General features: G+C 47.7%; 2 protein-coding genes across 5 annotated transcripts in view; one reads left to right on the forward strand and one right to left on the reverse strand.

Annotated features, from left to right (window-relative positions):
• APH1B (aph-1 homolog B, gamma-secretase subunit) overlaps nucleotides 1–12,814 on the reverse strand; it is a 105,969-nt gene that overhangs the window by 34,277 nt on the left and 58,878 nt on the right. The gene's annotated exons all lie outside the window — the stretch shown is intronic.
• CA12 (carbonic anhydrase 12) overlaps nucleotides 1–12,814 on the forward strand; it is a 48,573-nt gene that overhangs the window by 25,463 nt on the left and 10,296 nt on the right. For both annotated transcript variants that reach the window (XM_004578349.2, XM_058665727.1), the window contains exons 3-7: nucleotides 6,917–7,096; nucleotides 7,636–7,778; nucleotides 10,892–10,987; nucleotides 11,655–11,718; nucleotides 11,930–12,087. In XM_004578349.2, coding sequence (XP_004578406.1) covers nucleotides 6,917–7,096; nucleotides 7,636–7,778; nucleotides 10,892–10,987; nucleotides 11,655–11,718; nucleotides 11,930–12,087 — 641 coding nt within the window. The remainder of the gene's footprint in view (nucleotides 1–6,916; nucleotides 7,097–7,635; nucleotides 7,779–10,891; nucleotides 10,988–11,654; nucleotides 11,719–11,929; nucleotides 12,088–12,814) is intronic.

The raw sequence follows: 12,814 nt of genomic DNA on the forward strand, positions 1-12,814 counted from the left end.
CTCAAAACAGTAATCCTGTCTGCTATTTTCTGCCTTGAGCAGGAAAATGCAGGAACTGGAGAAGAGAGAAATGCCTTGACTCGATTCAGAAAAGCTACCTGTGAGAGCCACATGATTTTGCTGATCGCCATCCTAGAAAGAATCCGAGTGGCTGGAGAGGCAAAATCCAAACTTAGGAGAGCCAAGTCTGATTTTCAAGGGGGCTGGGAAGCAAAGCCTCTTTGAGAGCAGCACTTCCTTCCCCAGTCCCCTATTGAGGCTTGCTGGCAGCACAGCACTTGGCCTGTGTGAAAGCTGAGACCTAGTTGGGACTCTGCAGCCTGGGACCTAGCTGCCAGCCTATGGCCAGTGCTGCTGTGGCAGTAAGACACAGCAGGGCCAGGCAAAGGCTTCAAAATGGGACAAGTCGGCTGCTGTTCCCCCGATGCACATCAAACCACAAAGACTAACAGCTGCTCCAAGAGTGTCTCTGGCTATGCAAGGGGACGGTAGCACCACATGCCAGTAGAGGGTCCTGGATCTCTGCAGCCACCCCTCTCAGGTCACAGGGCACCAATCAGATCTCTGTTCCTTATGACTGCTCCCAGATAGAAGTGGTCTTTAAGAAAGCCAGGAGGGCACCTTACAAACCTGAGCAAGTGATCTTATTCTCCTTCTCTTTTGAAGGGGAGAAAAATACACAGCAGGAATTACATTCTCCTCCAAGGAGCAATGAGAGGCATGAGAGAGCTGCAGATTCACAGGGAGCGATGGGAAGCTGGGTTGAACCAGGCACAGTGGGTGCCTGCAGGTGGGAGTAGAGGTGGAGGGGGCAAGACAGAAAAGACAGATGCTCCTAGTCTCCTGGAGAAATACAGGCACCCCAGGGTCACAGAGGGCCTGTGGTTTAAGCGAGCAGACTCTGTGACTCAGCCAAAGTCCAACTTTCGACTAATTAATGAACCTGGGTTTTTGATCTGCAGGATCGGGCAATTCTTACCTGACTTAACCTTTCCAGACTGTAAGGAAAAAGCTTCAGGCTTTCCTGTACTGAGATTCACAATTTTGTCCTAACTTGCCAGAAAGAGTGTTTAGGGGCAGGGGATTCCTTTTGATGGCTTTTTCTCAAACTCTGATGTCTGGGATGAGGCTCTCTGAATGCTTGTTGTGCACATTGCCCTGCCTACCACATGGCTCACACAGACCAGAGGGTCCGTCTTCCAGGTGCAAAGGCACTTCTGGGTTTTTCCAACCATGCCTGGCTGGCAGCTTCTGCCACCCTGGCTGAGAGCCCCAGCAGAGCGGTGAGCATGGGCTGGCTTGCAGCCTTGCTGGGGACATGTGACCACCCTGAACAGTCTCTTCCTAACCCTCGGGTTTAGAATGACACCTTGAGATGACTTCGCACTGTTGCCTGCTACCCCTGAAGAATTCAGGTTTGCCCCAGTGGAATGAGTGCCCATCTTCCTTCAGTTTGCCCCTGGAAGGCCTACTCTGGCATCCTCTGGTCTCTCTCTTGCCTTGTGGTGATCCCTGTGTGGTTAGTTGCATTGAGCCCAGGGCCATGAAACCTTGAGAAGGAAAATAGTGTGGAGCTCAGTGGAGACCCTGGAGGGCACAGGTGGGGAACCCGATGTCTGATGAACAGCCTCATGGGAGACTCTTGCAGGCCCTGCCCTGAAATTTCAGAACAGGAGCACCCGAAAGATGATGGTGATGAAAGTGACTGTTACTGGCTAGAACTGAGCTTGGAACCCAGCCTTCCCTAGCACTGTTACTGAACGGATATTGCAAGTAGCACCTGATTTTCCCCAGTCCTCCAATGAAGCTCTCCTACCCCACGTCAGGAGGTACAGGGGCCAGGATCACGTTCACACACTCATGCAGTGGCACTATGGTTAGTGGAGTGCTCCCCAGGCATGGCGTTCCTGGTGCCCATACCCTGGTGCACAGGACCCTGGCAGAGCTCTGGGGCCCCATGGCTTCTCCTCCAATGAGCCAAGGCATGCCAGTACTTGCTTTTCTTGGAGAAAACTCAGCCTGGAAATCTTTTTAGTTACCAGGGGAGATAATCTTTTAAACATGGATTTACATTCTTTAAGGACTTTGGTGGGAGTTGGAGAGTTTACCCGAACATGGGATGTTTATTTTTATTTACACAGGAGGGACTGTAGTCTGGTAGCTGGGTGAGAACCTTGAGCCTTGGGGGGACTTGAGCGTTTGGGTCTGTCCCTCCTGAAATTTTGTCAATGATACTACAATAATGAATTTAGAGAGAATCAAGATGGCGGAATAGGGTAAGGACACGTTTAAACGGACGGAAAAACATTTAATCAGGATGAAGCAGAAAGGACATATTGCAGGAAATAGGAAAGGACAGAACAACAGCAAAGGGGTACCTGGAGACTGACACACACAAGAAAGCAGTGGACACAACAGTATGGTGTTGCAGTGACTGATACTCCAGCAGCATTCAGCTAACAGCGATCTGAACTCCACCAGCAGTCAGAACTCCACCAGCAACCAGGTGGGAAGGGGACTTTCACTGGGAGCTTGGGAGGTGAACCCAGTCAAAGAACTGTCCGTCCTGCTGGTCAATTTGATTTGACCAGAAGCAGAGACAGAGCAGCAGATCCCAGACAGTGCGAGAACAGGGTGGATTTCACAGTCCAGTCAGCCCCCTAGAGCTGAATTGGGCACCATTTTGCTTAAGGAGGCAAAGGCAAAAGAAAGGACTGTGTACACACTGATCTGGGGGTGAACTCATTTCTGACTCAGTGAACTGCAGCAACGTGGCATTCTACAGGTTCCACCCAAGACAGGTCTGGGTAGCCCTCGGATCTGACGGCCAGCAGATCAAGAACTCTAGTAGTGGTACGTCAGGCGCCATTTTGTACACTGTGGCAATAGCTTTAGGACTGCAGGGGACAACAGGAAACTGCGCATGTGCTGACTCGTGAGAACTCACTGAGGTCCGTGGATTGGACTGGTCCCGCAGGTAAATAATACCAACTGTGGCATCGTACGGGTCAAAATCAGTCTGTGTGGCACCCAGACCTAAAGTCCAACAGGTTCCGACAAGATCAGTGCCACCAACAACCTAACTAGATAGCACACCTGGTGTCTCTCTAATCCTGGGACCTGCTCCAACCGAAAGTGGGAGAAAGCTTGCAGAGACAACGGTGCAGACTCAGCACGGTATCACAGGAGGTGGAGAGTGGTGAGACAAGAGCTGGGCTGTGGAGACCACGGAGGAAATCTGACGTAAGAACCCAGACCTGGAACTCGCTGGAGGTTGTGGCACAAGTGGCCGCAAGGAAAAAGTTGTGTACCAACTGCAATAAGTAAAATTGCATTGTAGACCTGTGGGTGACACAGCTTAGAAACCTGCCCCAAGGAGAAGAATCTGCTAACCTGAAGTACAATGATCAAGAGCAAAAGAAGAGACAAAGCCACAATGAATATTACTGAAAACTCCCCTGCAAAGGAGCAAAACCCTATGCCAACCTCAGAGTTAACTGAGGAAGACATCGACAAAATGGGGCACACAGAATCCATAAGACTCATTTTAAAGCTTCTGATAAAAAATGAGAAGCACATACAAGAGTTCAAAGAATTTAAGGAAGCAATAAAGCAAATCAAGGCTGGTATATCAGAAATTAAGAACACAGTAGAGCAAATTAAAAGTACAATGGAGAGTCTCCAAAATAGAATGAAACAAGCAGAAGAAAAAAAATCTCAGAATTGGAAAATATTTCCTGTCATCAGGGGAAAGCAAACAAAAAGCTGAAAGCAGAGCTGGATCAGGCCAAAAAAAGTATTTAAGAATTGAAAGACACTATGTAAGAGGCCAAATATAAGAGTTATGGGAGTCCCAGAAGGTGCAGAAAGAGAAGCTGAGCTTGCAAATGTATTTAATGAAATAATAAAGGAAAATTTCCCTAATCTGGAGAAAGAACTGCAAAACAAGACCCAGGAGGGGCACAGAACTCCCAACAGGCTTGATCAAAAGCGATCTTCACCAAGACACATGATTATCAAGCTCTCTTCAATTGAACATAAGGAAAAGATCCTTAAATGTGCATGTGAAAAAAATCAATTGACATATAAAGGAATGCCAATTAAACTCACAGGAGATCTCACACAGGAAACTCTACAGGCTAGAAGAGAATGGAGTGACATATTCCAGATTCTAAAAGAAAAAAATTGTCGGCCTAGGATAACATACCAAGCAAAGCTTTCTTTTGTCTTTGAAAATGAAATAAAATTCTTCCACAGTAAAGAAAAGTTAAAAGAATTTGCCTCTTCCAAACCTGCCCTACAAAGGATACTTCAAGATGTTCTCTTGACAGAGAAGAGAAATAGCACCTACCAAAACCAAAGGCAAATGGGAAGAACATCCCAGTAAAATGACAACAGAAGACTAAACCAATGAACAACCCATTCCTAAAATGACAGGACCAAAGTACCATCCATACATATTAACCCTGAAAGTAATTGGCTTAAGCTCAATCAAACATTATAGATTAGTAGACTGGATTAAAAAACAAATCCCAAAAGGTTAAATACCACATGTTTGCCTTAATTTAAGATGATACGATGTTATGTATAACATGTTATGTTATGTATGTTATGTTATGTATAAACTAAAATTGAAATGTCAACGAGGTGGTCACAGAAGGTGGTTAAGAACTCGCATTTACTTTTAACATATTGGTTACTCATTACTATGTCAATTAATTCCATAATGATGTAAATTTTTGCTGATGGTATGTTGGAGCTTTTAATTGATCGGGATGATACTCTGCTGGCTCTGTCTTCAGACCAGGGAGGGTATACCTAAGAAGACGTTGAAGTTGACTGGACAATAAGATGCTGGACTCTATGTTTGGTATATGCTTGCAATGGGGGAATCTCAACTGAACTTGAACTGTGGTTATGCAACAAGGTGGAGGAATCCACCATGGTGGGAGGGTTTGGGGAGGGGTGGGGAGAATCCAAGTACCTATGAAACTGTGTCACATAATACAATGTAATTAATGAATTAAAAATAATAAATAAATTTTAAAAATTAATTATCGGTTTTCAACCATCAAATTGGTAATGCTTTCAGCAAAAAAAATTAGAAGAATTTTATCTACTATTTTCTGACAAATATATAGATCTATGAAAACTGTGTGATAATTTGAGTCAAAGAGTAAATAAGACTAAAAGCATAAAAAAAAACAACCCATCTATTGTCTAGAAGAGACACACTTCACCAACACAAATCAGCGGAAACTATACCACAAGGGTTTTGCTGTTTTCTGTTAGTTTCAGCTCTTCAAAACACTTTCTTCTGATTAAATCACTCAATGACTCATAGATCATACAGTAGCATCATTTTCTTCAAGAAGATTCTTGATTTTCATCTCTTCAGCTACACGTTAGTCATTTAGTAGCATGTTGTTTAAATTCATGGTGTTGTTAATTTCTTTTTTCTCCCTGATGTTGATTTTGTTTTGTGGCTTTTCATTCAAGGGGATGTATAGTAGCTGTGTAATGGAGACTGTCATATCTAGTAACATGTCATTTAACTTCACGGCATTGTGAATTTCTATTTTTCTTTCTATTGTTGATTTTGTATTATGACTTTTCATTTGAGGGGATGTACAGTAGCTGTGAAATGGAGACTAACATCCAGATGTGAGGATACAATGTAGTATGCATTTCTACTTCCAAAGATGGACTTACAATGAAACTGTTCACTATATCTTGACAATAAAATGCTGGACTCTCTGCCATTGTCCATGCCCACAATGATGGACATATGACTGTGTATGAAGAACTATATTTTAGTAATGACATAGAGGAACTAGGTGGGGGGAGGGAATTGGGGATGGGATAAGGGAAATGCCAGGAGCCTATGGAACTGTATCATAAAATGATAATAATAATAATAAAATGTTAAAAAAAATAATGAATTTAGAGCGGTATCATTCTTCCTGCCTTAAATTCTGACCTTGCCTCTGGGATTCAGGATTAGGATTATTTGCTGTTCTCTAAGTATATTTATCAGATCAGGTTCTGTACTATAGACATGGGTATAGAGATCCAGTGCCCTTAAGGGTTTCCCATCGGGAAAGTCATACCTGCAGATTCACCAGCCTGAAAAACCTACCTGGAGCTGTGGTCAGTTTTTCCAACCTAGGACAGCCCAGTGGAGTAAATTCTTCCTTACTATAAGACCAGCCTGAGTGAGCAGGGGTCCTGAGACCCAGCACAATCCCAGGCTCAATAATAACAAGAGTTCAATAGGCAGATGCGAAATTGCTGAAGTGAGCAGCTCACATAGAGAATGTGTATTGTTGCAACATACAAATGATGTGCAAAGTCAAGCCGCGTCTAGGGGGCCCAGGCTCTGGTTTGAGCTGTCCAAGACCTTCTTTCCCCTCATCATTTTAAGAACAGGATCTATAGGACCCAATTCTGAAATTCAAGATCTCTGGGGATGAAGAAGAGGAGGGGGTGGGTGTTGTGATGCAGTGAGTTACGTCACAGTTTGCGACAACCATGTCCCATATCATAGTGTTGTTTTAAGGTTTGATTACTCTGCTTATGATCCAGCTTCCTGCTGATGCATCTTGGGAAACAGAAGATAATGATCCCAGTGTTTGGGTCTCTGCTGCCCATGTAGGAGACCTGGAGACATTCCAGGCTTTGGGCTTCAGATTAGCTCAGCCCTGGCTTTTGCAGTTATTTGGGGGAGGGAACCAGCAGATAGAAGACCTCTCTCTTTTACTCTGCCTTTCAAGAAGGTGAAATTCAATACACATTAAAAAAAAAGGAAAAAGAAAAGATGAGAAAAGAGCAAATTGCACTGAACACAAAATTGGAAAATAAAGAAAAGTTGTGTTTTAACACTGATTAAGTCTTGTGTTCAAATCCTTCCTCCTAGGTGCTGATGGGGAGAAAAGCTGGTTCAGGAAATATCCGTCCTGCGGGGGCCACCTGCAGTCTCCGATAGACCTGCACAGTGACACCCTGCAGTACGATGCCAGCCTGGTGCCCCTCGAGTTCCAGGGCTACAATGTGTCTGCCGACAAGCCGTTTAACTTGACCAATGATGGTCACTCAGGTGAGGCAGCCACCTTGGGGACCTCAAGGGCAGAGCTTAGCTTACAATGGTTTCCTGGCACAAAGGGAGCTCTGCTGAGGCACCATGTTGGGGGGTGGGGTTTGGGGTCAGTCATTTGAGGGGGAGACTGCCTGGACCACTGTCTCCAGCATAACCTGGGGGCTGAGGGCTTGGGTGAGTCTGCCAGTAGAAAATGTGGCCCCTCGGTCCATCAGCTGTGCTGCTGTGGTAAACCCTGGGCCCCATGAGTTACTCAGGGGACACAAAGTTTAGTGGAGTAGCGGGGATTAAGGCTTAGTCAGACAAGCCTGGATTCAGAGAAGTTATTTGGCCTCATTAGCCAGAGAGAACCAAGAAGGTGCTGTGTCCCCCTGAGAAGTGGGGTTGACCTCAGGGAAGCAGCTGCGTTTCTGAGCTGCAGGCTGCTCCTCCCTGGTCCTGTACTCACTGCGGCCGCCTGCCACTCTGACTGATCTCTGGCAGAGCTCAGCTGAGTGAGGTACTAAAGCCTGCCTCTCTTTTCCACCCCACCCCCACAGTGAAGTTGAACCTGCCCCCAGACATGCACCTCCAGGGCCTGCAGTCCCGCTACACAGCCACTCAGCTGCACCTGCACTGGGGGAACCGTGATGACCCCTACGGCTCTGAACATGTTGTGGATGGAAAGCAGTTTGCTGCTGAGGTGAGTGAACAGCCAGTCTGGCAGGACTGCCTGGCCTGGGTGCCCTGGTCCTCTGGACAGATCAGTTCAGATCATGGTAGTGGTGGTGGGGGTGGTACTTTTCACGCCCTGCTGGTGGCACAGGAAGGCTCAGCCACCTGCACCATCCTGCAGCTCATCTGTGTCACTCTGATCCCTTCCTTCTCCTGATCTTTCTTTTTTTTCTTAAGATTTATTCATTTTTCTTGGAAAGGCAGATTTTACAGACAGAAGGAAATACAGAAAGATCTTCTGTCCACTGGTTCACTCCCCAAGTAGTTGCCAGTGGCCAGAGCTGAGTCGATCTGAAGCCAGGAGCCTCTTCTGGGTCTCCCACACAGGTGCAGAATCCTAAGCCCTTGAGCCATCCTCTGCTGCTTTCCCACATGACAAGCAGGGAACTGGATGACAAGTGGAGCAGCTGGGGCATGAACCGTGCCCATATGGGATCCTGGCTCATCCAAGGCGAGGATTTAAGCACTGGGACATCGCACCAGGCCTACCCTGTGTGTCTTTATCTCTTTAACCAAGCAATGCGACTGACAAGGCGGTGCTCCCAGGGTGGTGTAGAGAGCCCACCGGCCCCCTTTTCTAGTCATCACCACCTCTGATCTGAGCAGGTAAAGATCCCATGCTTGCCTGGCTGAAGCATTCCCCTACTGAATCCCCACCTCCAAACATCACAGTCCCTCATCACATACTGTGCTGTCAATAGCCCTGGACATGGATTGTGCTTGGGGACACGGGTCCAGGGCCACTCTTCTACTGGGTACCCACCAGTAGAAGAAGGTGACTGGCATTATAAAGAGACATTCCCAGAGAAGAAGTCTTGGGATGCCAGTGCAGCATCGGATTGGGCCAGCCTGAGCTGCTCTTAGATGTCAACAGACAGGAGGGGGTGGGGCGAGCACTTCTATACTATAAGCATGCAGCTAGCTGGTACAGGAAAGAGAGTCAGGCTGTTCCTTTCAGAGCTCTCAGAGCACAGAACTGGCGGAGGGGGCGGGGGCGGGTTCAATGCCAGCAGGAAATCAGATGCAAGGAGACCAGGGCTAGGGATCTTTTGATAAATAACAGCATGACCACTGTTCTGTTCATCACTGCTGAGCTGCATGGTGCCTCAGGCTAATTACAGGTCTGGTGACAAGTGTGGAGGGGGTGTGATTCTGACACCACTGGGATTTCACAGGTTTCAGAACAAGCCCTTCCCTGCACCCCAAGAGCTACAGTTTCTTCCAGGCCAATTGCAATTCTGAGATTTCTATTTCCCTCAAGGGCAATAAAACAGGAGTTAGGGGTATAGGTTGGGAGGGTTGATACATTTTCTAAGACATTGTAATTTCCGCTGTTAAATCACATTACCTGGCCAAGGACCTGATGAATTACCAGGCTGACAGTGGAGAAAAGATTTCAGTGTGACCCTAAGTAGCTGGTTCTCTATGGCAGACCTTTAAACGTGTATGTGGTAATTCTTCTGAATGACATCCATTGAAGAAGATTCTTTTTTAACCCATTATGTTCCATCATCCTATATATAGGACACCTAAGGAAGCTCACCTGGAGCAATAAATATACCATTGATGGTAGCTTTCTAATGCCTGTCACTGAAACACTTGGCAGGACTGAAGATTTGGGACACTTACTGGGTTAATCTCCTTGGCAGGGGATTCCCCTGTGCCTGGAATAGGCTTCACTGAACAAAGTTACAGAGAACAAAGGAACGAAAGTGCTCTGATGGACCATAAACTTGCAGTCAGCTGTAAGCACAAAGAGAAGAACCAGGCCATTTTGGGGGTTTTAGCTCTGCTTTACTCTTAGAGCCTTGCTAGACCAAGACAGTATGGACAGGGTGGGAGGCTGTGTTCTCTCTCCAGGGGCCCTGGAGAAACCCTTCCCAGAGGACCACTTAAACAATTATATCATTTTTAATCATTTGAAAAGTTTAAAATGGGAACATCATGCTGTATTCAATAGAACATGCTTGAGTTTCTTATAGGCATATGAGACGAAAAAGATGAATGCAAAGAACAATTTCAATGTGTCAGTCTCAAGGGCAAAGAATCAAGAAAACACATGTTTTGTAATGGGTGGGCTTATCTACTAATACAGTTGTTGAAGACCAGGTGAGGAGGGGAGTAGATGCAGAGAAGGGAAAAAGTGGGAGAGACAGAGAGATCATCCATCTGCCAATTTACTCCCCAAATATCCACAACAGCCAGGGCTGCAGCAGACCTAAGCCAGGAGCCAGGAACCCTTGTCTAGGTTGCCAGCATGGGTGGCTGGGGCCCGAGTACTGCTGCCTTCTCACGCACATCAGCAGGGAGCTGACTTGGAAACAGGGCAACCAGGACTCCAGCTGGCGCTCTGGTAATTAGATGTGAGCATCCCAAATGGCAGCTTACCATACTGCACCATAATGCCCACCCCCTCAGCTTTTTAAATTCAGGAATTCTTGGAAACTCCTCTTTCCCTCTTCTTAATAATTATAAATCTTTTCTGTCCTCAGAGCTTAGGTTTTTATTTTGTAAAGATGAAAGTGATAAGACTTCTGAAGCCTGCTAAAATACAAGTGACAGAAGTTAGAAAAGCCGCATGGGATTCTCTTCACCTGAGCGATGACTACGTCCAGTGCCAAATACAACCATGCCTGAGTTATAGCCACAACTCTCCTACTACACCCCCTTTCCCCACTCCATACTATTTCCCAGATCAAGTGCAGAGAAGCCAAGCCCAGGGAGGGGGTGGTAGCTGAATTACAGGGGCCCCCTCTGCCTTATCTTCCAGACTACAGCAGGAAAAACCAGAAGGGAGAGACGTACTTGTATGTGCTCAGGCTCTTCAATGGCTACTGTAGAAAATCACTCATCCACTGGTTCAGTCCCATCTGTCACTGTATCCAACCCTGGGGACATAACAAGTTAAGTGATAGACACAGCCTGTCCCAGTGAAATCCTAAGTTCACAGGTTGGGGTGCGAAACTTGGGACTACCAAAGGGAGGGTCTGAGAGGCAGGGAGCAGGGGGAAGCTGGGACAGGGATGGAGGCCTCCTGTCGAAGCAGGAGATCCCCTAACTGTGGCTTCTTGCACACCACAGCTACATATCGTCCACTATAACTCCGACCTGTACCCTGACATCCGAACTGCCAGCAACAAGTCAGAAGGCCTCGCTGTCCTGGCTGTTCTCATTGAGGTAAGAGCTAGCTAAAGGACTTTGTATGAAATTTCAAGTGGGGATGATGAATGCCAGATGGTCCTAAGCTGCTCCCGTATGGGGCGTGGTTTGCCAAGTAGGGGGATTTCCCCATGGGGCCCTTTCTCTTGAATCCTGCAGGCAACACTTCTTGGGGCTGGACAGCAGTGTCCTTTGTAAAGCTGGAACAAGTAGTTCCAGCCCCAACCCCATTGCCTAAGGAATGCAGTCTCCCTGCTGGAGAGGCCCAGTGCTGCTCCACCAGGGGGTCTGAGCCCTGGGTAAAACTCCCAGTTTCCAAGCTCCATTTGTCATATTAACCCTGGAAAAGAGTCTCTGCCCAGAAAATGGGAATGTGTTGTGAGTCACTGGTATTATGTTATTGCTTTCTGCCTCATTTCCCCACCTCCATCTGACTTGGTTTCTGTGGACTCAGTGCTCCCTGTGGTTCTCAGCTGAGTGGACATCGCTGTCTACATCCTCACCCCCTCAAGGCCTGTGGCCAGAGCCTTAGGAGGACCGCAGTGTGTCCTGGGCTGTACCACGGCAAGACCATGACACCCACTCCCACCAGCCTGTGCAGCCATCACGGTCCACCCTTAGGGAGGATCTTGGCTGTGGGAGCCCCAGCTCAGCCCCTCTGATGGCAGCTGTCAATCTGTTACAGAAAGGGTCCTTCAATCCCTACTACGACAGAATCTTCAGCTTCCTGCCATACATCAAGTACAAAGGTAAGGGTGACCCCAGATGCTCACTGTTGAAGAAGGACAGACCACCCTCTGAGGCTTTAAGAAAAGCAGGTGTGAGGGGCAGATGCTGTCTGTTGGCAGTCGGGCTGCTGGATATAAGCTGTGTGTGTTCTTGGGTTGGGCAGCTCTGCCACAGGCAGTGAGGCTGACACTATCCCCTCCACCCCCCCAACATACACACCTATCTCTCCAGGACAAAATGTGCGCATCCCAACCTTCAATATTGAAGAACTGCTTCCCGAAAAGCCCGCCGAATACTACCGCTACCGAGGGTCTCTCACCACCCCGCCTTGCTACCCCTCTGTGCTCTGGACGGTTTTCCGAAACCCTGTGCATGTTTCCCAGGAGCAGGTAACTGCCACACCTGCTGCCCTCATGGCACCTTGGTCTCCTCCCTGAAAGGGGTCATCGTTGTCATCATTATCATCCTCGTCGTCATCATTGGTGTTGTGCTTTGCTCAGGTTTCCCTGGTGGCTACTCAGAACCTCCCCCTGCTGGGCAAGGGGGCCCAAGACTGCCAGGGATTTTCAGGCTGAGCTACAGAGAGGAGCTGCCAAGTCTAGCAGGAAGTGTCTCCATGGCCATGGAGAGCTGTCCAGCTGCCTCGACTGGTCAGCCCCCAGGGGCTGGGTGGTAGCACTTCCTAGACAGAGTGGAATCAAGATGGTGTGAAGTGAAGTCATGCACCAAAGGGGAGCCAGGATGGCAGCAGTGAGCTAGTGGGCATCCCTGCCCTCAGGGAGTCCATTGTCCAGTGCCAATTGAGGAACAGAATCCTTAGTAATCCTCTCTGTAAGCCTTTCCCATCATGAAGGATGGGAGAGGGGATGCTAGGCTACTGAGCAAGTTGAGACCCAGAGTCACCACTCATCCCTCTGCTCCACAGCCTGCACTGATGGAGGATAATGGCTCCCCAGGGAAATGAAGCAACGACCTGTGCTGCCCTCCTTAACCCAGGCCCCAGACCAGTTTCCTGAATCCAGGGCAGCCCTCTGTGTTACTCCTTCTCTTTGCTCTGAGCCTCTGGGCAGCAAGCGGGCAGACAGGAATTGGGATGGGTGAATCAGGAGAGCAAAT

Source organism: Ochotona princeps, chromosome 6, assembly GCF_030435755.1.
Source record: "Ochotona princeps isolate mOchPri1 chromosome 6, mOchPri1.hap1, whole genome shotgun sequence".
NCBI classification, from domain to species: domain Eukaryota; kingdom Metazoa; phylum Chordata; class Mammalia; order Lagomorpha; family Ochotonidae; genus Ochotona; species Ochotona princeps.